The sequence below is a fragment of the Glandiceps talaboti genome, chromosome 12, assembly GCF_964340395.1.
Source record: "Glandiceps talaboti chromosome 12, keGlaTala1.1, whole genome shotgun sequence".
NCBI lineage: Eukaryota > Metazoa > Hemichordata > Enteropneusta > Spengelidae > Glandiceps > Glandiceps talaboti.
This window is the reverse complement of record NC_135560.1, coordinates 10,702,587-10,729,500: the sequence shown is the minus strand read 5'-3', so window position 1 is coordinate 10,729,500 and position 26,914 is coordinate 10,702,587. Positions and strand designations below refer to the sequence as shown.

The 26,914-nt window shown below is 34.9% G+C and overlaps 2 protein-coding genes across 2 annotated transcripts in view; one reads left to right on the top strand and one right to left on the bottom strand.

Moving 5' to 3' along the window:
- The window catches only part of LOC144443221 (ceramide transfer protein-like), a 39,610-nt gene extending 26,638 nt beyond the window's left edge, over positions 1–12,972 (bottom strand). Inside the window, exons 1-3 of the mRNA XM_078132636.1 lie at positions 12,569–12,972; positions 3,081–3,197; positions 160–258 (exon numbers count right to left, since the gene is read on the bottom strand). Of these exons, the coding sequence (XP_077988762.1) occupies positions 160–258; positions 3,081–3,197; positions 12,569–12,814 (462 nt within the window). The 5' untranslated portion in view covers positions 12,815–12,972. The remainder of the gene's footprint in view (positions 1–159; positions 259–3,080; positions 3,198–12,568) is intronic.
- A 1,684-nt stretch (positions 12,973–14,656) lies between these two features.
- Positions 14,657–21,534, top strand: LOC144442907 (DNA polymerase kappa-like). Its single transcript, XM_078132282.1, has 10 exons — positions 14,657–14,887; positions 15,299–15,451; positions 15,804–16,389; positions 16,911–17,035; positions 17,782–17,948; positions 18,217–18,346; positions 18,705–18,876; positions 19,461–20,276; positions 20,845–20,893; positions 21,399–21,534. Exons 1-10 carry the CDS (start codon positions 14,675–14,677, stop codon positions 21,517–21,519), a joined length of 2,532 nt encoding a protein of 843 aa, XP_077988408.1. The 5' UTR covers positions 14,657–14,674; the 3' UTR covers positions 21,520–21,534.
- The last annotated feature ends 5,380 nt before the right edge of the window (positions 21,535–26,914 follow it).

Below are 26,914 nucleotides of genomic sequence, written 5' to 3'. Positions count from 1 at the left end.
ACTATCAAGTGTACAAGTACAATTTGAGCTCTGTCACCAGCATTTGACATACGGTAATACAAGAGAATACTTAGCTACTCAACCTTTTCTCTACACTTCACATACTATCCCCAGCAAAGAACTTACCTACTGATATTTAGCTATATACCCCATACGTACCTTGAATGATGACTGAGATGCTAGACTAGTTCCTGACGTCAATGATAACATAGAACCTTGTCGACGTAGGCTGCTCTCTGATCCATACCCTGACTCTGCCTGTAAAAAATAGTGATAAATATTATGAGTACTGTAACTCTACACCTAGGTCTTTTTCTCTTTCTTTTAAAAAAAAAAAAATTTCCTTTGCACTGGAAAGTGCTCCTAATGATTTCGTTTCATGCAGACAAATAGTACACACATAACCACAATGTCACATTTCTACAGAAATCCATTCTGTTTGGGACTACATGACAGGGCTATGACCTATGTTGCATGCTCGATATCATGTCACCGCTGAACTGGCATGGCTTTCCCGGAATCACCCAGCACCTGTACTGTAGGGTCTGTGTGAGTAATTGTTCCTGACTGTTCAAGTCGTTACTCCAGGAGTCCCCCCAGTTGCTCTCGTCTTGTGAATGAGACACGGCTGAGTGTTGTACAATGTACATCAAGAACAATGTACATGTATGTATACATGTACATTGTAGACTAGAACAAGGGAATATTCTGTTTCTTGCATACATATATGATATCCTTGCTAACATATAAAGCAGGGAACAAACTATCTCAAAATATCTCCACAACTCTAAATACAATATTTTGTATTTTTCAATCACAGTTGTGTGATAGGTTCAAACAAACTGTCTGGTCCATGGACTTTGATTAGCACCTATGGAACTATTTCCATGGTCCTTACCAGAAATTTTTTACATAATGTTACTGTAAAGATTGCATAATGTATTTTTATGTTCAAATTTTTTGGAAGAAAGTTCAATTCAATTCAATAATGCAAAAGCACTCAAAAACATGTCACATAAAGTGTCATCATTAATAAAGCGACAGTTGTTGAACAACATTTTTATACATAAAATTATATCTACACGTCATAGTTATGGTTTACTTGCAAGTATTTCTGGGTATACAGGCTTTCAATGAGTTGGTAGAATTACATCATACAATCATCATGCATAGTACATAAACTTTGTTACTATGGTAACCACATCACTATGGCAACCACGATGACTGTATATTGATTCATTTACGGTCAATTCATTCATTCATTCATTCTGGTTGTCCACGCGACAGCAGGACACATAAGTGTGTACATGCACCAGAAATACACTTACAACTGTAGCATAAATCCTTTTGATATACAAAATATAATGTCACATATGGCCATTCCTCTTCCTTTTATGTGTTCAACTATTGTTGAAATGTGTAACTTTCTTTTCATTCAGAGGGGATTTAAATCACAGAAATACTTGAACTACTTTGTGCACTACTCTTTATAACACACACACTGTGTGACATGTTGTTGCAGCTTAATACAGTGGAAAGGTTCTGTTTTAGAACTGTGGACACATCTGCATTGCTTTTTTGTGGTGACAAATTACCTTCTGACAGTTCTGAGTGTTAACATATCTAGATTAATGCTGATTATCTATATCCACACTACACCAAAACAAATGATATTGGATATGTGCAATGACATCAATGTATTAGGGATAATTAATGTGATTATCTTCCATACATTGTACCTCATTAATTTTTATTTTCTTTGTGTTTACCGGTATCTTTATGTGATCAGTAACATTATTTATGTGTGTGTGTATGTGTGTGTGTGTGTGTATGTATGTGTGTGTGTGTGTGTGTGTGTGTGTGTGTGTGTGTGTGTGTGTGTGTGTGTGTGTATGTGTATGTATGTGTGTGCATGCATGAGTGCGTGTATGTGCGTGCATGTGTGGATGGATCATGGATGGACTGTATGTATGTATGTATGTATGTATGTATGTATGTATGTATGTATGTATGTATGTATGTATGTATGTATGTATGTACATACGTACGTACATGTACGTATGTATGTATGTAATGTATGTATGTATGTATGTATGTATGTATGTATGTATGTATGTATGTATGTATGTATGTATGTATGTGTGTATGTGTGTGAACGACTGATACATGTATTTTATGTATTCACTGTGTGTGGGAGTGGGAGGCATCACTGCCATCAGTATGTGTCTTTGTGCATGGTGTGTAGATAATAAGAAATACTATCAATCATATTCAAGGATGTTATTTTCACTGGACAATGTGTCATTTTGTTTCGATTTCACTCACTCACAAGCATTCAACACAGGATGCAAAAAACAAAGGACTGAACAATTTCAAAGAGATTTTTTCCGTCACACACAAAAAGAAATTCAATAGCCCTATTAGGAAAATTGAAGTAAATTCAAAGCAAGTGACAGGTTTGGTTGTACAAAGAAATCTATGAGTCTAAATTTCATATACACTTTAATAATATTTCCACGTTAATTTAATACATTTGTTAATTTGGATTACTGTAATATGTATAATTACAACTTTCCAACTGCATATGTTTTTTAAACGACCATCGGAAATTGATTAATATTCTGAACACATGGCACACTTTTCTGAAATTGAAATTGATATCACCAGGTTACATAGTCCATATACTGTAGTTCGTCTCTGCTAAAATGTGTTGTATGTACTAACATCTCACAAGCACTTTATATGTAAAATATCTGAATATCAATTTCCATTGCCTTTATCTAGCATAAGGACCCTGTGATTAGTCTTCACTGACTTGATAACAACATATGACAGGGTTTCATCTCAGATATAACTAATTCGACAGGTATCAATTCTTTATTCATAATGTAAATTTATTCATAATTAATTTCTGTATCTATCTGACTTCAGCATTTAGCATCTGAAATCACTGAGTGACAGTGTACATAATTAATGAAAAATGCACTACGGAGAGGTACACTTTTCAATATTTGAAATTTGTATACAGCCATAATATCAAGCGAATATATCAAACTCAAAATCTTTCATATTTCTCTTACCTTATGAGCTTCCAATGCTTCTAACCACTGCTGTCTTTGTTCAGGAGTAAATGCCCTCAAATACCAAACACTGTCATTGATTGTGACATCAAATCTGAGATCATCAAATTCATGTGCCTGTAAACAACAAGTAGAACAATTCAATATCAGTCAAATATAATCTGTTCTCCATCATACTGTTAATTTTGAAATAAAAGATGAAATTTAAATAGACATGACATATATATTGTCATGGGGTGGGGGTGGGGTGGGGCAGATATACATTTTGTATAGCATCCCATTCCCGTAAACAAAAAATATCAAACAATATATCTGATGTACAAATGTATACAAAGACAGTGTAAGTTTAACAGTCACATATATTGTTAGACTCTCTCACCAGTCCTCAAGAGAATCGCTAAATTTCATGTAGCTTTTTTGCCCACAGTACAAGGATATTCATGTTCAATTATGCAGTAGATATAGGTACATACAAAACAGCCCTTTTAGCGATGTGATGCTCCAAGGTCTTTGAGAGAGTCTAGTATTTCCTCTAAACATCTGCAAAATATATTTCACTCGTGTCGTAAGTACATGTAGAAAACATTACTTTTATTCAGAGAAATTTGCAGGTACGTTTTTCAACATTAGGCAAAACTGTCCACATGATAGAAATTCTCAACCCTTGAAAATTGAATATTTTACAATATTCATAAAAAACCAGCATCGGGTTATTTTGCATGACAAAGACTGCACATCAAAAAATACTTGATGAGAGTCCCTGTGAAACACCTTTGGGGAGTAAAATTAATATGCAGAATTCCATCTGCATATCATATTTCATGAGTGAGAAATAAAGATGAAAAACCAATTCAAGCTGTGTTACATGTAGATATCTTTCACAGGGATTACAAACACTTTGGCATGTTGACAACATTGCAAAATGCATCTATTTAAAGTTGAACTAAATTTGTTCTAAATTTTGAGGCCTGCTCTTTTTTCCAATGTTTGTTCAATCATTGTGCATGTGTCTTTTTCATCTTATGTGGTTAGCATCAACATTACAACTGTATTCATGTGTTTTTACATACATCCATAACTCATAGGATGAAGCTGTCCTCAAATACATACAGTTCCTTCCTGGTTATATGAAATTCTCATATATTCACACAATGCCAACAAATATTGATGTTGCAGTTTTGGTTATGTTGGAGTAAAATTTTGGTCTGTTTATTTTTATTTTTAGCAAAAATGCATATGAAGATTGTACACACATGTATATACAATGTATATACACATATAGCAGTATTTCCCCACTGAGATTTTTTGCAAGTACTTATGAGAACTCCAACACAAATAACACCTTCTGTAAGTGCCAGTTAGCAGCCAGGGAGATGTCATTTGGGTATGGTAGGTTTTTTTATATCCTTTTTACATAAAATGAAATGATTTGGAGTATGAGGTTCTTTTTATCAAGGGGTTGCACATAAATTGCATTACATGAGGACTTGGCTAAATACAGTTACCTTATTCTGGAAGAACACTACATACTACAGTGGTGAATATGATGGGGTATCCGTTATGGCAATATACAGCTAAGAAACATCCGCAGAAACTGTACCATACATTTGTAAATTGGAATGATGTATGAAAATATATTGACCCAACACAACAGGTGAGACTTGCCCTAAAATATGAATAAATTTTCTTCCTGTTTATGTAATTTTTAATATCCTCAGTATCCGCCTCAAAACACACAACATCTATTTTCTTCCTTGTTATGAAAATTTCAATATCCAAAAAACTGCCATAATTGTCACAATCTGTCATTCAACTTCAAGGATAATCATTCATATGACCACATTTGATAATTATCATAGAATCTATCATATTCATTATGCAAAGTATTTGCAACTTTTCTGATTTAAAAAACTACAAATATGAAAATATAATAATTATTCTGTTTTCAACACCATACACACAGGACAAGAGAAAATAGTTGCAAATTATTCATATTTTTGTTTTAAAACCATAAGTATAGAAATAAATGAGGAATACTGCTAAAAATGTACTAGTCACAAAAAATTGTGATTTTTCAATTTTTAAATCGATGGAAATTTAAGAGGTTCTAGTGGCAAATATATGAAAACATATGAGAAATATTTCCTACTACTAGGAGTGAATTTGTCTCTGTTTGTATATTCATTAATGTAGAAATTTAGGTGCAGAAGAGGTACAAGAGGCAATTTTTTTTTTTGACAAAGGCTCAGTTTAAGCAAATCATAAATTATATGAAAAATATGGGAGTAGCAAAGCCAAAGGTGAAGTTAATCAACTCGTGACTGTACATCATGTGTGTCTAATGATGTCACTGCCTGCAAACTGACAAATCTCTTGCAAATAGACAACTGACTTTGTGAACCCTCTATTTTTGGATTTCTGCCAAACTCTATTTACAGTCTATACTACTATTGTATGCATTAGACTTTCAAATGATAACAGAATTTGCATCACTGAGTTGTATTCCTTGTAGACTCGTACAATGGCTACAGATTTTCTTTCTTGTGTCAATGAACTATTGCCATGGAGACAAATTTTTCCATGCCTTGTAAATTTATTTGAAATAATCAGTGCTGTTGGCAGTGCTGATGTCAATTTGAGTGTATATTATATACAAGTACTTGACACTGAAAACCATAATTTCATACTGTTAAAACATAGCCTGGAGGCTATATCCATGGTTCTGAATCTGAAGAGCTCCTTCACCAGTGCACAAGTGACGAAAGATATTGTCAAATTCAAAGCCATGGATATAATGGCCTCTATTTTTCAACTTAGAGATAATCTAGACAAGATAACACACACAAAATGCTCTTTTATCATTTCACAACTCCTCAAACTCTTAAAGCCAGAGGTACAATCCTAGGTTCTTGTATAATGTTATCAGTGAAACCATAAGGATTACATAGGATCATTCTTTTGTTCTGGACCAACCTTTTTCTATAGCTCTGTCAGACATTTGTTTTTTTCACACACAAATTTTAATTCTAATCTGAACTGTGCCTTTATAAAGGTCAATCATACACATCATAAATTCTCCGCCCACGATCAGTACAAAATTGTACGCTTTCATGTCTGAAATAATTACTAGGAGGTTGAGTAAATACACCATCTACACATCTTCATTAGCTTTGTTTACCGTCAATTCAATTACAGTGACATTTATTCTTTGCTGGGCTAATTAATAATTACAGCAAATTACCAAGGTTAATGAATATTGCCTTCAATTTTAACTTGTAATTAAAATTTGAGATTGAAAATAACCACATTTTATACATGAAGAGTAATATAGCTGCTAGACCCTTGGGTAATTCTGCTAACATTAAAAGTGACCACAGGTTGTAAAGGCACTGTCAAGGGCTTGCTGAGCCAAAGTTACTATCATCCTCGGCTTTTGGTCGGCTACATTCGGAGGCTTCCAAGTGCAGATTGGAGGTATTACTACAAGACTATATGAACAGTGGCATCCAGACTTTGAAAACACTAAAAAAAACACCTGAACAGACTTTTAATAGCCAAATACATACATGTTACTTTAATATCTTAATAAATGTATTCTTGAATTTGGGTAAAAGGAGGTGATTTTCAACCCTGTGTTATAGATATTAGTATGATTACAATTCACACTAAAACAGGACCAAGATAATATTCTAATTGTGGATCCTGCCTTTACAGCCAATGTGAAATTGTTAATACATGGAAAGTTGGGTCATGTGACACACCCACTTTCACTGGCTATTCAAATACTGAAATAGTTCAAACATTACCACTCAGAGCACACACTTATTGATTGATATGTTCCTTATGTCTACAACATTGGCAGATTTTTATAGAGTGTAATTCTGCCTGAGATGTTCTGACCATCATTTACTGCAATACTTTAGTTAACTCACAAACTGAGGTATCTTTAAAGATTACAGTCCCATTATGTATATTAATAACTGTGGTCTTTGTAAATAAGGGTCCTCCCATATCATTTTGCACTAAACAAAAAATAAAGGTTACAGCCTGCTTCGGAGTGACAAATAAAGGGTGTAGCCCGCATTTGTAATTCCGAAGAGGGCTGTAAGCTGTTTGTACTGTCTAAATAAGAATTATCATGCATTAAGGGGAAATGTGAACAGTGCATTTTTCACCACCACGTTTTTACCTCTCTAGATGCTAATTACACAAATCTGAAAGTACATAATGTAATGATAAGTAACACCTTTGTTTGGCATAACATTCATTGTTTTAAATATTTATTTGTAACACTTTATGTTTTGATATCACATTTGCACTGTAAAGTTAGTGAACCTTGCATCATATTGTCGGTCAATTATAGGATAGTCACTATAAGATACGCCATGTCAGGCACTCTTACTCATTGGCCAACCCCTTTTGATTGGAAAGGGTGGAGCAACACAATGCATCTTACACTATCTAATTACAGCAAAGCTTTCATCAAAACCGACTAGGATTGTATTTGTCAGTTACCATGACGGAAGCAGTTAACCCACAATCGTTCTGGTTTAATGTCGCCCTAACTAGCCACTACATGTAGAGCAGTGTCCCCGCTAAGCCAATTTGACGCTCCACTAATGCAAACAATTTCTAGTGACACACTAAAATTTGGTGTTCTCCTATCTCTTACTATGTGGTGACTCACAAGGAATGCCAGTTTTTATCATTTTGACTCACAACAACAAAATTTGGCTATCATTAGAGGGCACACTGATGTAGTGGGAAACATCACCCCGTACTGCAGTAAACAAAGCACTGCAGTATACATTTGTACATGTGAACCCCTTAAATTCATTCTTTCACCTATTGCATGATGAATACAACACTAAAACTAGTGATGTATACATGGTTTATGAAGATGTACATATAATATAATAATATGCAAATGAGATGAGTTCTTTGACCTTACATGGCTCACTTCCAAAGTCTACCATTTAAATCAAGTACAATAATATATGTAACATATGTTAAATACAGGCTGTACATGTGTCCCTGTAAGGTTGTGTTCAGGTCAATACTTGAAACTAAATCTATTCTGCCCTTATCGGAGTGTTAAACTTTAATTTTGTTTATTTTATTTAAAAGCTGAAACAGCCCCATCAGCTCCATGAAAACATTGATGAGCACCCCTTTGCAAATTTGTTTTCCTCATAAAAGGCTACAATACAAGTTGTTAACTTAAAGGCCTATGATTCCATCCCGGGTTTTCGCACCATGCTGTCATACCAGTAAAGTCACAAGAATTAAGTAGGTTAATATTTATGTTCAAGATCAACTGTTACTATAGTCTACTTCCTACGGTATCGTTGCGATTTACACCTCCACTCTCGGTTTAGTTGGAGACCACGTTGGAATCCAGACTACTGTTACTACAGCCCAGACATCCAATTTTTCTTGCCCAAGTTTTACCTAATCATAATTTAACACAAGTCTTCAAAAACAAAATTTACAGTAAGAGTTGTTTAGCAAATTGCAAATCCAGTAAACTTATGACAGACCACTTCAAGTATTTGTTGTGCTGTTAGCTTGAACACATTGAAGTATACTATTAAAGTAATTATTTACTTGTTACTTGAGGAGCATATAACATAAATGAATAGTTGAAAGGGCTATTGATGACAATAAAAAGTAGTCAAACTCTTCATATACACAAGTCTTATTAAGTCAACAAACTACAAATGTACATGTTTGACCTTACTCTGTTATGTACACAAGAAGCATCACATAAATCTTGTCCCATAAATCTCTCCATAGCTTCCGCCCTTGCAGGTGTCAAGATGAAAACAGCTTACCCAGTGTTTTTGTGAAGTACAAATGTGAGCAAAATGTACCTGGGCTCCCCAAGTCATTTTATCAAGTTCCCAATCAAAATTACATGGGTGGGTGGGTGGGTGTGTGTGTGGGGTAAGGATTAGGGGTTTGACATAAAACAGATTGGCAAGGAAAGACTATGGGTAAAACTCAAGGGTAATCAAAACAACATTTTAAAATTACTTTTGACAAACATTTATTACACAAGATATGTATTTACATGTTTATTCCCCAATTTTTTTCTTCAATCAGCCAAGGAAAATACGAGTGACCTACAATGTAAAGGGCCTTGTCACTACACGCTGCTAGATGAATAATGACAAATCCTTAGGTCACGAGTATTTTCTGGCTAAATGAAGAAAAATATTGGGAGAATAACACAATTATTACTGCCAGTAATATCAGAAAAATCTTGGAAAGTAATAGCAATTTTGAATGTTTTGACTCATATTTCAAACACAGTAGAACCAGTGACATAGATGTGCGCTGTCGCGACGTAGAACAACCAGGGTATAAATTCCATATTTTTGGCTTATGCATGGTATAATCATTTTTATAGGGATGTATGATGATTTGTAGACGGACAATTGACAAGGTTTAATCCTCTGTCGCCAACTAGTAATTACTTGTTTACAAATAATACCCCCTTGGGAAAGAGGATTAATTTTGTGTGATAAATTTGTGTTTCTTTCATTCCAACTACTTTGTAACTTGTCAAGTCGGAAGGTAGCTACGAAACAATTTATAAAAGTCCTCTGATTTATCATACAATGTCGAGTAGCCTTTTCTTGATTCATTTACACCTCTGATCCTAAACATATTCTCATAATTCATGTTCAGCTTTAGAGCGCAATATTATAAATGCATTACTCTCTCCTCTTTACTTCACGACAATGTATCACCATACTATGACATGCAATAGCTTAGCCTCAAGTACTAACAAATTTCTTTTTGAAACAAGCATCTAAAATTTCTTTTCTTTCAAAAAAGACAACTGTATTGATATCCTGAACTGCTGTCCTATCAATGTCAGGTATCCATGACAGTTTATCATTGTGTAAATATAACAAGAGCACCAGTCCAATATGACTATACATCATTATCATATTCAATCAATTTGAAAATTGACCCATTCAATAAAATCACAAATGACTAATTAGGAATACTGTTTGTATTGATCTCTGATGTATTTTCCACATGACTTGGTATCTCACAATTGATAGTTTCCTTAGATTTTGATGTGATCATTTTGCTCATTGTAAATGCTATGATAATATCATTCCATGCATGCAGGGCAAAGAGTCGATAAATCTACCAGAGTTCACCATTCATTTTACCTGGAATTTGTTTTGAGACAGAGATATATACTCCCCTATGACTACCTCTAACTTCAAGGATATCCATTAATTTATATAACATGCTTACAGTCTACCTTTTTCAATAAAAGTTTTCAATTTAGCACCCTGACAACAGGGCAGAGATCCTGCCAAAGTATCAGTGAGAGCCTTGTGAAAAATCACTGCATTGAATGAAAAATCACCACCTAAAAGACAAAATGTCCTCTTTACATGAAACTTCATGATAGTGAGTACGTAATACGACATTTATTGTCAATTGAGAACTCCACAACTGATACAATGAGCTGACAGACACATATACATTCCCAATTTCAACTGTCAATTGTCTTGTCCACAATAACAATCACCTACACTGCAATTTGACATCAGTCATGTAAAGCCTCGTTCATTCTCATTACTACAATTACAGTTCAACAAAATGAGCCTTTTTTTGGAAGAATGTGTCCCACTGTTTGAAACTGACATATTAAGACCTTTAATGATACCAAGACCTGTCCAATATTGTGTACCTTAATTGTACATGTACTAAGATCGTCCAATACTGTGTACCTTAATTGTATTAAGATTGTCCAATATTGTGCACCTTAATTGTACTAAGATTGTCCAATATTGTGTTCCTTAGAACCACACTGACATTGTTCAATATTATCTCGTTGTTTACATTTGTACCTTCAATCGTGTCTAGACAGGTATACACTTTCAATTCACCTAAATGCAAATTTGCAAACTCATCTTTCTCTTCTTCTGAGGCCTTTTCTTTTCATTTTCTTTCGTTTTTTTCTTTTCTAATTTAAGAACCCATTACATTTGAAACACCATTACTGCTGGTATTTAATTAGAATAACTAAACTGACAAAAGACGACTGGCATCAAAGGGGTTCTAGTTCAACAACAACTCATTACATAATGAATTGCTTTCATTTAAGTACCATATACATGTAGGTGCACTAAAAGTAAAATGGTTGATCACACTTACATAACAAATAACTCATTATCTTCTGATGGCATTAGACTTTGTAAAAAAAAAAATTGCTTGTCATAGTACGTAATTGTGAACAGATTGAATGGGTCAATGATTGGTTACTGGAGCTATGGAGATGGGAAGGGAGTTATCATCTAGTCTGACACCTGTTATTCAACAATGTCACATTGACATCACCTAGGTTAGACTTTTGACATGAAGCTTTCAACATGTCTGTGACACCTTTCTCTACCCAAACTATGTGACTTTACTCTGTAATACTGTTCAACAGGTACGAAAAAGAAGACATTCTTTTTTGAGTGTGGGTGTTATAAATATATCTTCATAACCACTTCTTGTATAAGTAAGGTACATAACTTAACAGGCAACTGACACATGTAACTCGCACTTCTCTCCTCAGCAAGTGTTTCTTGGGCAATTTTCCAGTCCATTTTTTTACAAAATAAACTATAACCCCTTCTGCAAACATGTTCAATAGTGACCTAACTGTAGCCAGACATGCATGTAATTGTACAAAGCTGGTAACTAACATTTAGTTAATATGTCAGTCTGTCTGTATTCTGTGTGGAATATTATTTTTTTAGATGAAAACATTTTTTTTAGATAAGATGAACAAATTGTTTCAAAAAACAAATGACATGTATTTTCTCTGAGGTCAAATAAATTGATTCTCATTGCATTAGAATACTTGCGTTGCTATTTGGCAATGGGCCTAGTTAGCTATTAGTCAAGTAATATTTGAAAATACAAACACAAACAGATGCACTCAAGCGAGGCAACATCCCAACTACATCCCAATGCCATGGAAGACAACAATACAAGACAGACCTCAAATTCAATACAAGACAGACCTCGATGTTTCTCTTATAATAAAATAAAAAATCCTCTGAAAACATTGCAAAGGATTTTCTTTGCAAAGTGAAAATATCGAATGCTATTTTCCCACGAATATAACGTCAAGTGATTTCGTAAATTTACTTTGGCAAATGTAAACAATGAACAGTCGGTCTCGTGTTCGTCACGCTGTCCATTTTGATACGAAAACACTTCTGGATGTACTATACTACTAACGTCAATTTTAATAAGTTGCAATGACACTATGTTAATATTAATCATTTTAGAGGCAATATCCTGTGAATGCATATTCAGCCTTGGAATCCTGCGACTAAAAGTCAATGTCCGCATTGCAGGATCTTGAAGCATTTGTAACGTTATCATTGGATGGGTGTGTGCATGAATGATGAAAATTGCGTCGTTATTTTATGACATGTATGAATGACTACTAGTTGTTTTACCTGTATGTCTGCCTTTGCAAGACTCATGGACCCTCTGCATCCAGCTGATATATCATTTTGTGATTTATAATAACTCAAAGTTCCATCTTTCACGATTACCCATCGATCTTGCCAGCCGTGAATATAGTTCGTCCATTTACTCAAGGTGGAATGAAGCTCTGCTGGAGCTATCAATCCTTCTTCGAATTCGTTGTCTTCTTCGTCGCTTTCTAAATCCAATAAACCGGGGTCGTCCGGAGTAGCCATTGACGGAACTTTAAAATCAATTTACGAGGAGAGAAATGTACCCAGCCTTCAATGAATGAAAACACGCCCTTTCGTTTGTGAAGAGAAAACGTGTGTATGTAGCAGTAGGCTAACAAGTTTACAATTCATTCAGCCATCTTTTCGACTCATTCACGTGATTCGACTTTCAAGCATGACGTATTCCCAGAATGCATTGCACAAGGGCAAATGATGTGAACTTCCGGCCGTGGAGTCAATTTTTTATCATTGGCGCAATTTTCAAGTTTTTGAAGCAGAAGCGTGAACTATATACAGTCGATATTTAGTAAGTAACCACAAGACACGTCAAAGAACTCGGTTTGCAGTCTGCTATTAGGTTTGTAGACGTATTGACAATTCGTGAATCCCATTTGAGAAACGTCTGAGGAGTGGCAACTTGGGCCGTACTCATTGTCTGGACGGGGGGGGGGGGGGGTCAGTGTGGACAACCTCTGGTGGGGGTAGGGGGCCTGATTTAGTCTAGATGCTATCGATGGCATCGAATCTCGTGAGTGAGGAACTGGTAACAGGTCATGTATGTTACCTTCATAGCCTGTATAATGTTTTTTTTTATAGCCACGTTCATGCTAGTTGTACTAAGTTACACTATTGCAGATTAAAATGGTGATCTGTACAGGGATGTAGAAGAGATACAAGATTGCCTGTGTAATTGCGTATGTAACCACTTATTAGTTACCGATTCTAACATTTCAGACTATGAAAAATGGATGAGGACGATGAGTACAGGGATGAAGAAGCGATACAAGATGAAGAGAACTGGATGGAAGTTGGATGGAGTGAAGAAAAAGATGTCAGTTTGCCATCTATTTGTGATTCATACAAACAAGAACCCTTGTCAGATCAGTTAAAGCAAAGAGATGAAGCACAGAATTATGGGAAAGGTTAGTTTCAGTATATTAATATGTGTCCTTATAATAGAGGGGCACAAGCTGAGTTATGTGTTTGGGGTAGTTTATGGTGCACATTTAAAAGTTACTCACAGTGTTATACTTGCTGGAGCATACTTAGCCGCCACTTCAATTAACTGAACTCAAACCTGGTATCAAGATATTATTTATAAACGATATGATGATGTAATTTATCATACATATAAAAAATGAAATCACTACTATGCAATCAACTGTTTTAACAATGCCAGAAGACAATTGTAATGTTGTTATACGAAACATGCATCGACATTAAAATCATTTTTAAATATTTTAATCAAGGTTATTATGTAAGTATTTTCATTTGAGAAAAAGGCTTATAAACTCAGCTTGTGTCACTTTAGTAATTGACAATGAAAATAAATAAAAAATGGAAAAGACCCAACAGTAGAGATTAACATGGGTAATGAGGTCATCCTATAACAATATTCCTAAATTGCATGTTTGGTCTCATAATCTGTGATCAAAATTATTTATTATTTATTGTAATTATTTCTTTATATATTATGAATTATTATAATTGTTCTCGTATTCTAGATGAGCTTTATGGAACCTGAAGTATTTATTGAGAGAAAAAATGGTGTCTCAAGTTGTGCTAGGCATAGGTTAGAGTTCCGTTTAGGAGAGATCTTCATGGTTAAGTTTTGTCTTTTGATGGTGTGCAGTGGAGCCAAACTTACACATGAGAATTTATAAAAAGGAAGATAAAAACAAATACCCCTTTCTCTGAGGCCATGTTATTGGAAACACACACTTATTTTTTTTTTCACCGAAGGAAATTTTTTAGTGGATAGTACGTCAGAGCTGACTTTTAGTTAAATAACTTTAAATGTAAACTTCTGTCCTCTTTATAGCAACAGCTGGACCACCAGACTCTGATAAGAATGATAACGGTATGTTATCCAGAATGGCACTGAATACTCACAAAGCTGGAATGGAAGGAATTGATAAGGAGAAAATCAACAAAGTCATATATGAAGCCTCTAAAGGATCCAAGTTTTATGAAAATGAACAGAAAAAGGACAAACAAGTCAATAAAAGAGTAGAACAAATGAAAGAACAACTGGCAAAGATAACTGAGCAACAGATAAGAAAAGCATTAATTGAGGTAAGGTGAAGATGAAGATGCAGGTTAACAGTCATATAGAATGATTAGTTTTGTCCTTTATTGTTGTGAACAAAATTCTCTATTGTGCAATTCACACTTTTGCAGAATCATGTGTTCATGTGCTGTTGAACTACAATAAAGTTCTGCCCAACGACCTCTCAGTACAATCACTTTTGACTTATGAGTCAACCTTTTTTATTTGAGTGTAAACACAGCATAAGAAGACAGAAATACGTACCGATACTCCTCTATTACTGATGCAACATTCAACATCAAGTATACACATTAACTATGATTTGGAAAGTGTATGGTTGGTCTTTGCTGTTATTTCATTGTACATGCCTTAGGTTTGAAACTAACTGTGTAAAAGACAGTAATCCATAATGCAGTGAATGTGTCGCTGTCTTACAGGTGGACAAAATGGTGGAAGAACTCAAGAATCAGAGAGACTTTAGTCGTACTATAGTACATATTGACATGGATATGTTTTACGCTGCTGTAGAAATGAGAGATAATCCCTCCTTGAAAGATAAACCAATGGCAGTTGGGGGTACAGGTATGCTGGTGAGTAAAATGTGCGAAAATATTCAACACGTAGGCAATGCTTGTAACGCTTTGTGGTAGAACTACAAACAGTACCTCTATGTAAATTAGATAGCAGTGCCACAAGTAAACTGTAAGATACGTGTGTCAATTCACTTCCAACTGTAATGCCTGTAAATTGGATATCACCTCCAATTGTATTGCCTGTAAATTAGTCTGTAAGATAGTAAGGAGTACGCGTTGAGCGCCCTCACACATCAGTCAATCCCATTCATGTTGTTGAGGGTTCAGTGACATGATATATGTTACAGTGTACTTGTAAATTGGCATTGAAATTTCACTCTTAGAATTGTTGTCACTTTTTTTTTTGCAGTCCACGTCCAACTACAAAGCTAGGAGATTTGGTGTGAGAGCTGCCATGCCAGGCTTTATTGGTAAGAAACTGTGTCCTGATTTGATCATTGTTCCACCCAGCTTTGACAAATATAGAGCTGTGAGCAAGGAAGTACGAGAAATCTTTAGTGAATATGATCCAAACTTTGTTCCTATGAGTCTGGATGAAGCTTACTTAGATTTGACAGAACATCTGGAAAAACGCAGAGACTTCCCAGAAGAAAAGAGAATGTTCCCATACCGGATTAAGGACAAAAGATTAGGAAATTGTTCTGAGACAAAGAAGAAAGCTAGAAGTGACAGCAGCAATGATGCTGCGGAGGACATCTCACCTGGGAGACAACTGAAGCAAAGGTTGTTTCAGCAAAGTAGAAAAGAACCTGGCAAACATGTCATTGATCAGAATGACATGACAGTGAGTGATGATGGAGATACTGAAGACCATCATCAAAGAGTGGAAGACTACTACTCACAGAACTGTGAAGTATTTGGAACTAGTGCTGAAGAAGCTGTCAGAGAACTACGCTTTCGAATTGAACAAAAAACACAACTGACAGCCAGTGCAGGTGATGTATAACATTACTTTAGTTATTGTTAGCCTAAAAACATGTCCCAATTCTCAATTTCTTCTGCTTTATGTGTTAAGTAATATATACTTAACAGTTACTAATAGTGTTATCATACATAACAGGTTGTAGTTTTGCTTGAAATGTAAACTAGCAGATTCAGGAATTAGCACCTTACAATCTACAGTCTGCACCATTTAAGGTTCCTATTGATTTGACCTTCGAAATTTACTGTTTGCAAAAATGCTTAATAGTGAATGATTTTCATGAAAATCAATTTCACGTTTTGGCAAATATTATTAGTTCAACTTTTAAAAAAAAAAATAGAGAAACTGGCTGTAAAATCTAGAATTTCTGATATAATATTAGCTGTTTCTTTCCTCTGAATTATTTCTATAAGATAATACGGCTGCAAGAGGAGAGCAACTATTCAAGTATAGACAATGGCTATGATTCAAATTCCAGCAAAACCCTTTGTTTTTCCACTATCAATTGTATTCTCTCTCTCTTTCTCTCTGCAGGTATTGCCAGTAACACCATGTTATCAAAGATTTGTTCAGATAGAAATAAACCCAATGGACAATACAGGATAGAGCCAACACTTGAAGCAGTTACCGAATTTATTAAAGATCTTCCAATAAGAAAAGTAAGACTTTTAATATTGTCTATTGATGTTACATATTACTGTATGCACTTTAAAGGCTCATGTCAGAGGTGGAATGAAATGTACGTGAGAGAAATGGATGTCTGGCAAAGCTACTGGAAGTGTTGGTCATGAATGAAACAAATAATGCAATTTAATACTTATGGCTCTACTGATGGGATATCACTAGTGCAAGAACAGGGGATTCAAACATTGGGCTGATAGCTGCAAGTTGACATGACATAATAGCTGTTAGATGAATAATGTCAATGGTATTGTCATCAGCTAATTGTAACAGTTATATCTGCATTGTGGTCAAAACACCTCTGATATTTCAAGAAACATATTCATCAATGCAGCCTTTGACTTTCTAGGGAAGATTAATGTGGCCGTAAACATTTGTCAGTAAGATCAATCAACAGAGATAAGGCTGTTGAACTTCAAAGCAAGAACAATCAGCTGATCGTATCACCAGCTAGTGGTCAGCTGTAACCACCAAACCTCTATAATGGATGACAACACTGCCACCTAGTGGCCATGTGTAGAAACTGAATAGTCTTTCTAAAGATGGCCAGCAGCCATATCTGATGAAAGCTCAGTATTATGGTACTAAATAGCTGTTACACTTTTGTACATGAAATAAACTAGAAGTTAGAGTTCTTGTTGGTTACCAAAGTGATGCATGTTTTACATTATGTATCTATTAATATTTCTTCTGCATGCTCTCTGTGCATTGTTTATTTTTCTAGGTAAGTGGAGTTGGTAAAGTGACAGAGAAGTTACTGAATGCCTTAGATATCAACACTTGTACAGATTTATATAAGAACAGAGCTGTTACTTATTTACTGTTTTCAAAAATATCCTCAAATCATTTTCTCAGAATATCTCTTGGTATGGGTTCAAATAGGATAGAAAGGTATGCTGTAAACGGTTTTTAATTAAAATGACTTTTACAACTCATGACGGCTACAATTTTTATTATTATATTTAGCTCTCCATGAGATCTAGACAATCTTTTATGTAATGAGTTGAATTGAGCTTGGCACGAAACTGAACTTAAACCTGAGGTAACAGCTACTTGGAAGATATTCATATTCTTTATGTAGTGGGTGTGTCTTTGTAGCAGTCTTAACCTCTTTATCTTTATACAAACAGATATTATTGTCTCTTTTGTACTACCATAGGGATGGCGAGAGGAAAAGTATGAGCACAGAAAGAACATTTCGTGAAATCAGTGACCGTACTGAGTTATATGAGAAATGCTTTGAATTAAGTGAAGCACTGGCTGAAGACTTGCAGTCTGAGAAACTGAAGGTGGGTCTGATGGGGAAGAGATTGTAACATTTTGAAAATGTCTAAATGATATGAGGTTTGCAGTCAGGAATATGCATCAGATTGGTACACAGAGAAGTTGTAGAATGTATTTCTCAGTACCTGCAATAGCAGATTACCTCATGCTAGAGGGTCAAAATAGAACAAGGAGGTTGACTTATTCTCTCAAGCGCCTATATTAATGCATGTGGAGTGAAGATATTGAATGTTCGTTGAAACATTTGGTGAAAAGCATATACTGATAACCACACATTTTTACTGTTAACATAGGTTAACTAGTTCTAATATGTTGGATTTGACAATGTGAAAGTGATGACTCTGAATATCTCTTGTTTATCAGGGAAGAACTATAACTTTGAAGATAAAGTTAGTGACATTTGAAGTGAAGACTAGAGCTGTCACACTGCCATATACAACAAACAGAGCAGAAGATATCAATAGTGCAGCCCAGGACTTGCTGAAAACAGAAATCCAGGCCATGCAGCCTGAATCATTGAGACTTAGACTAATGGGTATGTAGTAGTAGTTTCTTGTCATAACTAAATCTTCTATTGAATGTGATTTGTATATACAGACAATTCATGTTTTGTTATATTGTGTGTTAGTAATACATACATACAAAGAAGAAAATGACATTTTAAAATGCTGTAGAATATCAGTTTTAGGTGTATGTAACCATGCATGTTTAATGAACAGTATTTTTTATTTTAAAAAATGAATCACCAAACACCTACATACACATGTGTACATACACTAACACAGGTACATATACTGTGTATGTATGTATGTATGTATGTATGTATGTATGTATGTATGTATGTATGTATGTATGTATGTATGTGTATGTGTGTGTGTATGTATGTATGTATGTATGTATGTATGTATGTATGTATGTATGTATGTATGATGCATGCATGCACACACACACACTCTCTCTCTCTCTCTCTCTCTCTCTCTCTCTCTCTCTCTCTCTCTCTCTCTCTCTCTCTCTCTCTCTCTCTCTCTCTCTCTCTCCTACATTGTTGATATTGTTTCAGTCTGACATAAGAAAAGCTTCGGGAAAAAAGTCTAATTAAATATCATGTTTACTTGACAGGAGTCAGAATGTCCAGTTTTGTTACTCAAAGCTTGAACACAGAGAAACAGGGATCAATCATCAGTTTCTTCCAGAAACCAAACACATCAACCAAATCAACAGAAACAACAACTTATGGTAGAGTTTGTGAAAACAAAGATACGAGTCCAGTACTTATCAAGCAGCCAATCGTTGCGATAGTAAATGACAACAATATGCAGACTTGCAGTAACTCCAAAAATCCTAGTAGCTGTTTGCAAAATTGTCTTCCAACACAAGAACTGTTAAGCACTCAAAGTGAGTTTATCTTTGGAAAACCTGAATGTGAAATTGTAGAGGCCAGTCAGTATGGAATATCATCATCTAAAAATGTACACATAGAGGAAAAGGATGCTAAAAAATGCAAGGATGGTGAACCGTTTAAGAAAGGAAGTTTTTTAGACAATTTCCTGGCAAAAAATACTTGCAAGGATAGGACAACGACAACGCATATACCATGTGACAAATCAAATGAAAGAAATCAACCATTGTTAGTAACATGTACTTCAGAGAAAACGAAGGAGAACTGCTCTAAAGTGAGTATGTCTGGAATAAATAGACTGACTCAACAACAACACATAAGTCCTGGTACTTGTAGTACAAGAGAGATTGAAGTGCAAGCAAGAACAAGTGAGTTACCACCTGCTGATTTGAGTTCACTCAGAGGAAATGAAACCTGTGTATTTACATGCCCAATATGTAGCCACCAACAGTGTGACGGAGATTTGACTAGCTTTAACTCCCATGTTGACATGTGTCTCAATGCACCAGCCATCCAGGATATCCTAGAAAACGGTGGTAAGTTTTGTAGTGATACTGATAAAAAATGTATCTTACATCTTTGTCTTGAGTTTTTCATGTTATACAGCAATGTCAAATACTTGATATTGAATACACAATGCTTCAGCTAAAGAAATGGGCAATTACACACTGATTGTTTTTGTAAAGTTGAAAGATTCTGCATGGAGTACTTGATTTTATAGCATATTTTCCCAATATTCTTAGCCTATTTATTGTGCATGTGTATGTTCAAAGTTTGGGCGGTGCAAATATTTGTGAAACCGGTACTCGAATGGATGGTACTTATTCACTGAATGTAACTTTTAACTCCAAATTGAGATAACACAGACAGTATTTATGTTAAGCTTTCATTGAATGTAATTTTTAAACTCCAAATTGAGAAATAACACATATGCAAGTGAATTGTGAATTTCAGAGAAAGGTCAGCTTTAAATGTTAGGAAAATCTTTGTTTACAACCTGGTGATAAGTATAGACATGAAGATTTTGCTGATTTTGTTGTACATGTTGTCAGTGACCTTAGTCCTTGTATTAGTATGCCATTTGTGTGTATATTGACTTATCAGACGGCTGTCCTGACAGGAAGGCACCAGGCAGCAGTCCCACTCGCAAACGGTAAGAATCCCTCACTTCTGTGATGATAAGTACATCACATACACTATTCTGCATCGGAAGTTCTATAACAGTTTTAAGCATTTGTCAGGTATTATGAAGAATTTGTTGACACTTTACACTACAATTACAAGAACTTTGAAAATCTCTATTAAAAAAAATATTTAAAAAAAATGAGATTTATGATGCAAATTATAGGTAACTGTAAATCATGATCAAACTAATAATTTGTTTGAACATACTGGGTAGATACAGCAAATTTATTTGAAATGTGCTTTTTATGATGTATTTTTCTGCAGAAATATGATATGAACTCAAAAGCACTTACTGAGAGGATGCCTAACACCTTGGTTATCAGTTCACCAACTTGACATATCTTCAGTGAGAATTACACTGTACTAAAGCAAACTTTGTCAAGTCAATCTCCATATACACATATTTGATTTCCTATGTAACATTCAATATGAAATTAAAGTTTGTAAAATATCATTTATATTTGCCCCTCCAGATCTCTTGCATCTAGCCAGCACCCTTTATCAAAGAAGAGAAGGAAAGAAACCAGTAACATGCCGAGAAGAAACTCTACACTTGATCATTTCTTCTTATCTTCAAACTCAGGTGTACAATAAAACTCATCCTGCAAGCAAAAATCCACAGACCATTCAGAGCTAGTCTCAAATTGCATTCCTGTATAAAGCTTGGTTGGTCGAATACATAATTAGGTATATTTAAATCATGCAATCAGGTCACATGATGAATCAAAATTAGAAGTTGTCATGGAAATGCCTTATACGTAATATTTACATATGTTGATTCTATTCAAATTTACACTAAATGTTTTGCACATTTTATGTGTATGGTGGGATGTTAACCAGCACTCAAACCTGGTATTTAGAAATAATACATAAATAAATAAATAAAATGATATAATTTAAAGGCATATGGACACTAAAATGCAAAGGAAATATCACTATTATGCATACATCAGGAGTGCTAACATGCCAGAAAGTGATACAAGTCACAAATGCCATCAAAGACATGCATCAACATTGATAATATACTAATATATTTATCATGGTTTTTATATACAGCTCTTTTTGAAGCAGCTTGCCCAAGCTATCAAGATCAGTGAGCCAGATCACAAGGTTTCATGCTGAAATAGACACCATAAAGATGACACACAAACATCACTTACACAGTGTCAATGCTTTATTTATATAAACATGTGATATCACACTCGTGAATGTCCATTTAGGGGGAGGGGAGAGGGGGTTTGTCCTAAATGAACGATGTATGTTTATTGAGCCTGTGCGACATTGTGCGTTGGTCCCTTATGTGGTTATCACATCTAATTACCCTTTAGAAATAGTTGATTAAATGTTTTGCATCAGTATTGCCATTTTAATGTCTTTGTGCAATGAATGTATCAGTACTTATCAAAAAGCAGTTGATTAGTATAGAATTGCAGGATCGTGATAAATCTCATTCATCTTTCTTGAATTTAGATAGAGAGATACCACACTACATGTAACAGCCAGGTGAGATCTGAGGATTCTGTAGAACCACAATTACTTATCTGTGGTAGAACTTAAGCACTTTTGATTTCGTAATAATAACACTGAACTGAAATGTACATGTACATGTAAAAACATCAACAGCTGAGGGTTACTTGTATTGTAGTGTATGGATATGAATATGATGACAGGTCTAGGTGTGCACTGACAGCTTATCTTATCACCAGTCGTGTGCCATGACTCCAACAGTAACAAAATAACAGTACTTCACTACAGAGGTTATATCATGGAAACCTGTATCTGAAATTACGAATAAAACTAACTATTATCAAAATCAGTTGTATTAATGTTACAATATGTTCAAGTTCTCGAAAAGAATGTTCTGTAACTGAATGATTCAGTGGCTTCTGTTGGGAGGAACATTGTACACCGCTGCCTTGTGGCTGGGAATAAAACGAAAGAATCCCATGTACTTGCCACTTGTGGGGAGAATTTGCACTCCCTGTCATAGCAAGTTGTTGATGTTCTCGGTTTTAAAACCGTCAGACACAAATAAAAACTATCAACGTTAACATGTCAGGCTTTAATTAACACTTTTCACAAAAAAGTATCTGTTATTGTGTAAAAATCATGTGAAAAAATCACGCAAAAGAACATGGAGGCTCTCCCCAATAATTACATGAACATGAATGTATATATAATTACATGCAATACCTTTCGGCAGATGTTTGTAAATGGAAGTAATTAAGTCAACGTCAAAAACAAATGAAAAGAATCGAATGTAGATGTAGAGATTACTTTACTAAATGTACTGTAAAGGCACACTGTTTTACACGTGACTGAACAAAACAACATATATATTATCAGTCACTCCACGTCTTCCATTTTAACCATAGGCGTTGGACACACGTCTGTGTTACAAATTCAGCAATGAAACAAAGGGGCTTGTTTATTATCCCTTGATTCTAACGTTCGGTCGGAGATTACCGGATTATATATTCCCTCTTTTGCCGAGTTGATCTTCACCCCAACCATAGATAGACAATACCTGAAATAGAGAAATACAGATGTAACAGAAATGTGTGTCTTATGTCTTAGCAGCGTTGGTTTATACAGATTTGAAGTCACAGCTATCATTGTAATCTGGGAGTGTAATCTATTTGGAGTGATGACTCATAATGTCGAAATGTTGTTACTGCATATTGGTGTACGCAAAGACCCGTGGGTGGAGGTTTTATATGGTATACGTGTAGGCCGACAGTACATTATTCACGGGTATCAGTAAAGTAATCTCTACGTTTACCTTTCTTCGATTCTTTTCATTTGTTTCTCACGTTGGCTTCATTTCAATTCACAAACCATTTCCCGAAAGGTAGTACATGTAATAGAAATTCATGTTCATATAATTACTATTTTTGCAGAAAGCTATACGGTCATGCGTAAAAGTCGACTGTTGAGTCATTGATACCTTTCAAACTTTCATTAGGTGACTTAAATACTCAGGTACGGATGATCATATTATCCATCCAACATTTTCATTCACTGGTCATAATTTTAAAATAACTTTTGTCAACAGTTGTTTGTTTATATATCGAATTAAAATGACAACTTGGAGACATCAGCCTTACTTCCACTCCCAAAATTATAGAAATGTATATATATATGGCACGGGGAATTAGTTCATTTGTACCTGCTGTGAGCAGAACGTTTTGAATTGCCGAGTCCGTGCCTCTTACCGTAGGCACACATACGAACACCTCAAAGGTCATTCAAATATAAGACAAGGCCACAGTCATAGATTATAAACTGATTCTAGTTGTGTAACTGTGGCGTGACACTGCATCTCCGTTTTCTCTCTCATTTTTGTTTGATCTCGTTAGATAGCATAGCCATGGTGGTTGTTTACCCTGAGGTTCAACCCACAGTTTCCAAATGCACGATAAAGTTATATATTTATATACCTTGAATACTGTATATAAGTTTATCTATAAACCGTGATATCGATCGCGATGCACACTTCAAAAGATCTCTTCTAAGCATGTTTGTTCTGTATTGAGTGTTGTATTATGCTAGCATTTACTTTTAATGGTTCTGGTACTGCACGGTAAAATCAATATTAATCTTTGGGTAATTTGAAGAATCCAGAGTGAGTGAGTATGTATGTATGTATGTATGTATGTATGTATGTATGTATGTATGTATGTATGTATGTATGTATGTGTGTATGTGTGTGTGTGTGTGCGTGTGTGTGTGTGTATATATATATATATATATATATATATATATATATATATATATATATATATATATATATATATATATATATATTATATGGTGTATATATATATACACCAAAATTTGTAACGTAATTAAGTACAAAACGGTAACGTATTTAGTATACGTATTTATTCAGCAATTACACGGATTACAGCTAGCTGTACCCCTAGAAGTACGCTATCAGTTATTGATTATCGTAATGCAGATTGCGAGAAGTGTTGTCGTCTAGATCTTCTTGCATCTTCACGGTCTCCTCAGACTCGTTTGATAGCCCTCATGATCCTGACAATAGTTCCATGAACTGTGTGTGTGATTGGTCAAGTAGTACGGAAGATATGACCCTGAGTATCAATACACACAGTGTCTGCTGACATACGCATGATGTTTCTTTTATTAATCTCTCTTCTTCATGGTGTCGTATGCATATAGGTCATTCAAATTGCCATGTTCTTCTAGCTACTTTTGTTCTTATACAGTACACCAAAAAAGTATGACACATTATCATGAAAGTTCGTTGACACTACTTCCGTATAGTACTGGTAATTTTCACACCCATGGTCAGTATATATGTTGTTGTGACAGTTTGATACTAATTATGTCATATGTTATAACACTTCCTCTCTATAGATATTCCTGACAAAGAAATCAATCGATACAATATACTATGCAATACAATAAATACAATACAATACAAGACAAGACAATATAACTGTATTATCCCAACGTGGACAATTTTTGAGTGACAGTCGAAAGATAAATATCATAAATGAAAAAAATATTCAAAAACGAGGTCACAATATTCATTAAAGTGCATACAATAAATACAGTTTTAAAAAAAATGAAGGGACAGTCACAAATCAAAACAAAGGCAGACACATTAAAACAATGGATCAATGAGTTACTATCGATGTTTGTATTCTATAGTCACTGTACCTAATTATGTCTCACACATAAAGAAATCGTATTTGACATGCAATGTAGACATTCAAGCTTTATTGATGACAGGTCGGAATTCATATCCAATGTATAATGGTTAACTTGAATGAAATGACATAATACATCGCGATCTGTAGGTAGGGAGACAAAGCCGGCATAGAAATCGATGGTGAGAAGATAAATCATTCATACGAAATATCTCAAATTACATCTCTCAACATTATCTTTATATGTTCTGCTCGTCCCATGTATTTTTGATACAGAAATGTTCAATAACTGCTGCACATGCGTCTTTAATAAAGGCAATAACATCAGTAAAGGACTTTTCCACATTCTATTCTCCAAATATCAAACCCAGTCGTTTTCTACATTCTGAAGTCCGACTCTCCAAATTGATTCGTCAGTGTGGTTGGACTGACTGCAGTTTTCACAACAAACGCAAAACATAACATAACTGAAACTTGTGTGTTTAAGTCATTTACCTGCAGATCAGATCATACCTTCCAATACCGTACCACCTCCCTCCCAACAATCTCAATAAATTGATCAGATACACGTCGTCTTCACGCGATCTTAGGGTATCACGCGACAAAAGCATGAACTGTCGGTGACTCGTGGATATCTATCGAAGACGTAACGCCAATGTTGTAACGGTGACGTTGTCTTTAATCTTGTATCTGATACTAATTAAAAGTCGACGTCAAACTTTTATCTTCCTCACGTGCGATATATAATCACCATATTTACATGTTCTTCTAGTGTTTTAAACTCGAACACCTTTTAATACCTTCATTACAACTCGGGTCTTTCCATTGACTGTGACAGTACTAGTGGTCGCCTTATTAGCAATCTTACATGCTACATATATCTACAATCATTGTGCACTTGATTGTTTTGGAACAAAACAGGACTGATTTCTCCCAGAGACTAAAAGTGACAACTACATCGAAAATCTTGAATACATATTTCTGAAGTATATCGACAGTTTACAGTTCTTCTGTACTGGATCGTCTTTTTTTTTACTACAAACCATCGTAAGTACATGATTGTTTTAATTCTTCATGAAGCTCGGTCATCCCAGTGTCGACAACCGTCTGCCAGTGGCAATAACATGTTATTGCTGAGTAGACTTCGGTTTAATAAGGTTGAGTCAGGTTTACATGGATAGTTATATCGTAGTACTAGTAGAGACAGCAACAGCGTGGCTTTGCGAGTTGTAAGTTGTAAGTTGTACGGTCACTTAATTTCATTTAGATTCATTCTTATGATTTTGTTTGGTCTAAGCTATGATATTGTT

Excerpts from the sequence above, each read along its gene's own strand:
- LOC144442907 (XM_078132282.1), top strand. The coding sequence starts at position 14,675 with ATGTTATCCAGAATGGCACTGAATACTCACAAAGCTGGAATGGAAGGA. Across the intron at positions 17,036-17,781 it reads AAGATCTTCCAATAAGAAAA|GTAAGTGGAGTTGGTAAAGT; the intron begins GTAAGACTTTTA and ends TTATTTTTCTAG. Across the intron at positions 17,949-18,216 it reads GGTTCAAATAGGATAGAAAG|GGATGGCGAGAGGAAAAGTA; the intron begins GTATGCTGTAAA and ends GTACTACCATAG.